Below are 7,243 nucleotides of genomic sequence, written 5' to 3'. Positions count from 1 at the left end.
CGCAACAAAGACGATTTTCAAATGCTGAAGTATAATAGTTTAGAGGCGATACCATTATATAAGGCAAGTAACAAAATTAGGCCTATATGTATAGAAATATAGGCCCTAATACAAAAAGATATTATTACGCCGAAAGGAATTTTGTACTGGCAAGTCGTATTGCACCATGAGTTTATTGAATGGAAAAGTGTTTGGAAAAAGAAAATTGATCAAATCTATGAAATAAAACTCAAACAATTCAATTTAAGGCTATTACATACAATTTTAATAACCAACAAAAAATTATTCGAATCATAAACTTATAGAATCGCCATTATACACTCTGATTACCTACATATGATGTTTGATTGTAAACGTGTAAATAAATACTGGAGAAAGTCAAACTATTGCTGCAAAAAAAATGGATTTTTATTCGATATAAATATGAACGTAGTAGTTAAGGGAATCGACGATATTAATGATAAATACAATGTCGTAAATGAATTTATTACATTAGCCGCATTTGTTATTCCACATGGCTAAAGTCACGTGAAAACAATATACAGTTATTAAAACCTATTATACCAATGCTTTTAGCTGAACTTAAATACAGGAAAAAGTTGCAAGAAAATACCACATCAGCCAAAGCAAGCAAATTCAAGGATTTCTTAATTTAACTATGGGAATAACTGCATAAGTATCATGGTTGAGATCCTGACTAACGTATGTAACTGTATGTTTACCTACTTATGGATGTGAAATGCTACAGTATATACACTTGAATATTGACATAAAACGAAAACTTTAAGCATATATATGTGTCTGTAATTGTGTGTATGTATGCATATTTGCATATACTTTTGGGATTGTGTGTAGGTACCGTACTGTATGTACATATATGTAAATGTATGCATGTATCTATATGTGTGTGTTTAGGTATGTATATATCATTACACTTATATATAAATAAATAAAGAAAAGGATAATATATATATATATATACATATATATATATATATTGAGGACCTATGCATATATAAACGTATGTACTATTTTGATCAGGCATTCAGGCTCTGATATGATTGTTCTTGTGTTAAGATCAGATGGAATTATGTGTATTGAACTGTACGTTAACTTACAGTTTACTTATATCTAAGATTCATGCAAAAGGAAAAAAAATTGTGAATTTTTTGTTGTGATCAGAAGAACGATATTAATCATCATTTGTATGAAAACAAACATCACGTTTATGAATACGAAAAAAAACCCCAAAAACAAACTTAACAATGCTTGATATCCAAATCAAAGTCATGCCATGATTATATGAGTCAGTAACTGATGTTGTTTATACCACTATATGAGCGGTTTAAATATGCTTGTCTAATTGTAAATATATTCAGATTTTCTAAAGAATTATCTTTTATTACAACGATATAAGGAAACAACCCTTGGTATATGTCTCTTACGGAATATCTGATATGTATTATGGATGAATAAATGTGGTAAATGTACCACAAAAGAGAGTAAAAAAATGCATATAAATGCTATATAAGTATAGTACATATACCACAGACTAATCAGACAGCTGATGATAAGTACTGTACTATGTTATGCTGTATCTTTATTATAGCAACGAAGTTCAGAAAATAAAAAGTTGAATTTGAGATTGAAATCGTTATCATCTCTCTCTCTCCGTCAATACAACTTGTATGGCTACACTTTCAGAAAGTCGTCAAGAAATCCATATTGTACATCAGACATCCTCTGTCTTCATACGATTTTATTAAGTTTCCCCAAGTTCCATGTGTCTCTAACAGATGTTTATTACCTGTTGAATATGTGCATTATACTTGTTAATTTATATTACAATTGTGTGATGCAATCAATCATATCATTTATTTCACCAGAATCAATAAAAAAGTATGGCTTTATATCAACTTTACTATTATTGCTTCATGACTTAGGTCGTAACCACGAGCCCAGCTTAGATGTCAATACCATACTCAAAGTAGTGTATTTTATTAACAAGGGTGACCCATCCAGAAGAAAACGATCAATTGTGGGAAAATTATTGTTTTATGACTGTGAAGACAATCTAAAAATATACTTCTCTCTTTTATTAATAAGATAAATATATTTTTTACAGATTTTGTTCAAATTATTTTGCCAGGCTTACCAATCAAAATTAGGCCTCGTTTTGCTCGCGTGAGGGCAACATTTGTTTGGTTTTCATCTATAATGAAGCCAAGGAACTTCCTTTTCCAACCGATAGTTGGCTTTTCCTCAATTTGCTCCAATGGAATGGATCGCACAGTCGACATTATGACGTAATCACTCTCACTTCCTGGATTTCAAAATAGAGAATAATTAGTATATTTAACATCTGTCTGGATGAAAGCTGGTGAAGGCGAATGTTAACGAAGGTGATGCAGATGATTATGCCGATGATGTAAAAGGAAGAAAATACGGATGGAATATCAGAGGATAAAGGTTATACGATGGTCAGATTATTAGGCTAGGGTAAAGAGGATAATTGGAATAAGAAGATGATGTGGGGAAAATAAGTGTTTAGTGTGGTTGAATTGATTGAGTATATTTGGTATAAAAAACCATCACTTCAACAACAATTTTAAAATATACAAAAAAGGAATACGGCAACCATTCTTTATTAAATAAAGTAATTATCAAAAACATAAATTAAAGAAAGAGATGCTGTTTATATACAAAGAGAGCCACAAAAGTCGTTAAAACCACTTATTACCAATTGGGTCCTGGTATAAAAACGATAACATAAATAATAGCATGGTGATGTGGATGGTATTGACGACTAGGAAATTGATATAGAGAGGGTATTTGAATTTACATTTATAATTATTTCAAAAACAACAAACGAGATATTTTTTTTATTAGGCGCTGGCATCATTATTTCCCATGGTCACTGGATACTGCGTTGGCAGACCCGCACATTGTGCAACTCTCTCTACTCCCTGGGAGATCCCTGGTCATTGCTGCTTGTGCGTGCACGACCCATACATTCAATGCCATGCCATCCTACCAGGTACCCATTTATACTCTGGGTGAAGAGAGGCAAACATAAGTAATATGCCTTGCCCAAGGTCACACGCAGTGCGACGGGCGTCAACACATTACACGCTGCGCCACACGCTCCTATAGAACATAAAATAAAGCTACAGTATAATAGAAATTAGGAGAATGATGACGTACAATAATAGGGATAGCTTCGTCATTTGGCTGATGATGTATAATTATGGCCATAAGGTGTAGGCTTACTGTATATTAATAATGTATATATATATATATATATATATATATATATATATATTAAAATCCTATTTTATTCCACTAATAGAAATATATTTCGCCACTGACAAGTTACAGTGATGATATTCATGAAGATAATAAAGGTGATAATCATAACAACATAATATGATAGACCTATAATGAAAGATGATAGTGTTGGTGATGGCGATCATGATGCTGGTGATGATAAGGATGATGATTATTATTATAGTGATGATAATGGCGATGATGATGATAATGTGACGGATACGAAGAGCGAATGGGAATGAAGTAGCTATAGTGTACCGCACAGAAGCCTAACATGATAATGAAAGAGGATGAGTATTACGTGGCGGTTATGATGCCAAAAACTTTGGCAGTGAACTAATGTGATGAGAAAGCTTAAAGGTGTTTAATATGTGTCAGTAATCCATGTTTTACTCTTCACGTTACTCACCTTGACTTGTGATGACGGTTGCGGCTCGTACTTCACGTGTTCTACTGTCCTTATCTAGCCTAGTCTTTATTTCACTTAATTGTAACCGATACTGTGTCAAGACCAGAATGTCCTTCGCTATAATTCTTTTCTCCAATAGCTTCTGCACAACTTTCATCTGTTGCAAATGCATTAATTTAATAAGATATGTTCAGTGGCGGATCGAGGGATGGAAAATGAAGCGCTCGACCTCTACCCCTTACCCTCCCCATGGACAGCCAGGAGAAGGTCCAAGCCAAGCATGAAATTGAAGTTTAGTGATAAGAGAATAAAATGGCTAAAATGACCATTCCACTAGGACCATTGGTCCATATCTGCCACTTCCTCTCTAACCCAACCAGGAATATCCTGGATCCACTCCGACATTTTGTTAGAAAATAAACGCTAACAACTGTATTGATACAAAAATAAAGTCCAATGCCCACATTAAAAAATGTATTTCTTAGATATATTTTATATAGTCCTATGCCTACTGAAAATACCTAAATTAAAAGTAAACATCATCCCCATCATCACCATGAGCAGTACTATTATCATTGTCATTAGTATTATAATTATTAACATTATAGTAATTATTATCATTATTATTGAATATTATGGTAACTCGAGTCTCTTAATATTTTTCCTCCAAGATAATAATAATAATAATAATAATAATAATAATAATATTAATATTATTATCATCATCATCATCAAACAGAAAATTGCATAATACTAACCAAGCATTCTATTTCTTGTTGATTGCATTTGCTGTTCTCGTTACCCTCTTCGGTTTTTACTGTTTGCGATTCCTCCTTACCTTCGACATGACAGAACAATGTATGGTACTCCTTATTACCGTCTCTTGTTGGCCAGTTTAAGGTGTCTGGCTTCCTTTTACTGACCGATATATCCGTCTTCAGTTTTTCGTCGTAGAATTGTTGTGATGGAAAGTCACATATGCTGGAATGCTGCATAAAAAGTAGCAAATAAATACATACATTAAATGAATTAATCAAGTTAGAATACTGCTATTAGTGTAGAATTAGTGTAAGTTCAACATGTAATATGTGTTTGCCTTGCCTACTTCACGTCGAAACCAAATAAAAATTCTCATCATTTACTTTCATATTTTTAAAAATTTATTCTATACTTATTGAAATAGCATTTCCAGTGCAAAGGCATTGATCGTTCTTACCATACGATATTGTATGTTAAGCATGATAGCCTCGTCAGCATACCGTTCTAATAGTGATATTTCCATTCCAAGTTCTCTCGCGTTTGGTTCCTGGACAATGGGTCTAAAGAAAACAGAACACTTCCGATATAGGCGTAATGTCAAACTAATATTGAAGACGTAAATATTAAATACATTTTGTATTGAATATTGATATTATGGGCTTTGGTAAGAGTGTTGTCGGTAGTGATATTTTTGTAAAACAAAAAAACAAAACAAAACAAAAAACTGTCCCTTAACTCCTCCTATAAGTCACCAAGCTCAAGGCATGTGAACTTGCAAATGAGAGAGAGAAACCTGTGGCCTCCTTGGAACCAAAGCTATCAATGTGGATACTTCGCAAATCCAATGTGAGTATCCTACATCAAGTTTATACGACTTGAGGCAGGTTTGCATCTTTCCTATTATTGGATTTTCCCTCCAGTTATACACCACTCTTAGTGTCTTCATCCACATTTAAAAGTTCAAAATAGAGGTGGCCCAGGGAGAGACTTTCACAAATGGAAGGTGTACCACTTCAGCGCCATTATGGTTAGGGCTGAAGTAAGATTTTATAATGTATGGCATCTCTAGATGGCCGGAAGTGGCAGTCTTAGACTTAAATTTGAATATGTAGATTTCTTTTTTCTCCATTTCTAAAAATAATTTCGAGGGCAGTCTGAATCTGTAGATCATGTGAAGGGCGGGAGGCGCTATACATTATCCCCCACATATTTTAAGGAGAGAAGGTTGGTACACGACTTTTTGACCGCAATGTAATTTCATTAATGAATATAGGTGGTATGCAATTTGCAGGTAGATGAAAGTTGTTTTGATTAGGGGCAGGTATATTATAAGTATTGGGCGTGAGAACTGTAGAAAGTGGAGTGAAAATTAGCAGTTCTTGAGTGAGTATTTGTTGCGGTGACAACAGGCGGAGATAAAGTCGGATAGTTTGTTTTGTTACGGTCGGATGTGATGATGTAATGTTTTCTGCTAGGCATAGATTGCAGCGCTTAGTAATATTGTTGTACGGGAGTGCTCGTTGGATTATGTTCCACTTAATGATGAAGGGGTGTTGCTGTCTTTGATTTCTAATATATACTTGGACAGTCCGCGCTGTTCTGATGTTTGCGCAGATTAAAGGGGTGTTTGTGTGCAGTGTATCTGTATTTGAAATTTTTTCTGTCAGTCCAATATACTGTTTTGTGTCGTTTTGCGTAGTGATATCGGGTTTGTAGATGACGTTCTGGATGAGTCATTTCCATTGAGCGGGAACTCATTTTTCTGCCTGCAGATGCTTTTGCCATTTTCGAGTTCAGATTGTTAAAGTTTTAGTATTTTCTTGTTATGTGAATTTATTATGGTTTCCATGTTGTCCATGCAGCAGATAACTTTTACGCTGTTTTTGTTGAATAATTTGTGTAGTGGACTTGCAGGGGAAGTGTTTATGAATTAGGTTTAAACCTGCTACGGTAAATGGCTAAAGGGGCGGGGAGGGGGGAGTTGTACCAAATGATGTTCCTGTGTCGTGTCTGTTTTTGTGGCTTCTGTAGTTTAGGTGGCATGTATTTAGGGTCGTTAGTAAAGCCGGGTGCTTGTAGTGCATCTGGTGAGAAGGTCTTCAGAAATGGAGAGGTAGAAGTCCAAAAAATCGAATATGATGAAGGAGCAATTTTTCATATCTGCTACTCCTTTATACCAGTGTATAACTGGTTGACTCCAGTCTTGTAAGTAACAGCCTTGTTGAACATGTCGAGTATGTGTTTGCTGACTATACCAATTTCTGTTTTGGATGGGTTGATCAGTCGGCACGAAGTATTATTTTGGAGGGTTTTTTTGCGGTATTTTAGGGTTATAAAGGCTGGAATTTTTGCAAGGATGTCTCCTTTGTCTTCCAGGTTAAGCGAAGCGTAAATGCAACTGGGTTCAGAGTTGATCCTTTCTGTTGCATCACATGGAGCTTTCTTGTAACTCTTGGTGATGTTATCCTTAAGTAGCTTGTATTGCGCTTCAATTCAATTTCAATTTCAACAACATTCATTCAATCAAATTAATCAATCAATCAAATTATTGACTTGGTAGAATTTTTTTTTACGTTTTATCTGCTAGTACGAAGAGTTTATCTGATGAGTTGATCACTTTAATGTCGTCTTTTAATAAAGAATTTACATTAGTTATTACGGGTTTTTTTCATCTTTAAAACATCGTCTTCGAAGGGTTTGAACTCTGGTACCTGTCTCTCATACACATCTAGATGTGTATAAGAGACA

The 7,243-nt window shown here is 34.4% G+C and overlaps 1 protein-coding gene across 3 annotated transcripts in view; it reads right to left on the bottom strand.

The window, feature by feature from the left end:
- Nucleotides 1-386: 386 nt before the first annotated feature.
- The window catches only part of LOC117114320 (helicase with zinc finger domain 2-like), a 43,334-nt gene continuing 36,477 nt past the window's right edge, over nt 387-7,243 (bottom strand). For all 3 annotated transcript variants that reach the window (XM_033257960.1, XM_033257962.1, XM_033257961.1), the window contains exons 25-29: nt 4,953-5,055; nt 4,495-4,725; nt 3,737-3,893; nt 2,156-2,323; nt 387-1,807 (exon numbers count right to left, since the gene is read on the bottom strand). In XM_033257960.1, the coding sequence (XP_033113851.1) occupies nt 1,701-1,807; nt 2,156-2,323; nt 3,737-3,893; nt 4,495-4,725; nt 4,953-5,055 (766 nt within the window). In that variant the 3' untranslated portion in view covers nt 387-1,700. The remainder of the gene's footprint in view (nt 1,808-2,155; nt 2,324-3,736; nt 3,894-4,494; nt 4,726-4,952; nt 5,056-7,243) is intronic.

Source organism: Anneissia japonica, unplaced genomic scaffold, assembly GCF_011630105.1.
Source record: "Anneissia japonica isolate Jap-2015-1 unplaced genomic scaffold, ASM1163010v1 scaffold2994_len2133135_cov197, whole genome shotgun sequence".
Lineage (NCBI taxonomy): Eukaryota > Metazoa > Echinodermata > Crinoidea > Comatulida > Comatulidae > Anneissia > Anneissia japonica.
Note: the sequence above shows the minus strand (reverse complement) of the source record. Positions and strands in the feature narration are given on the sequence as shown.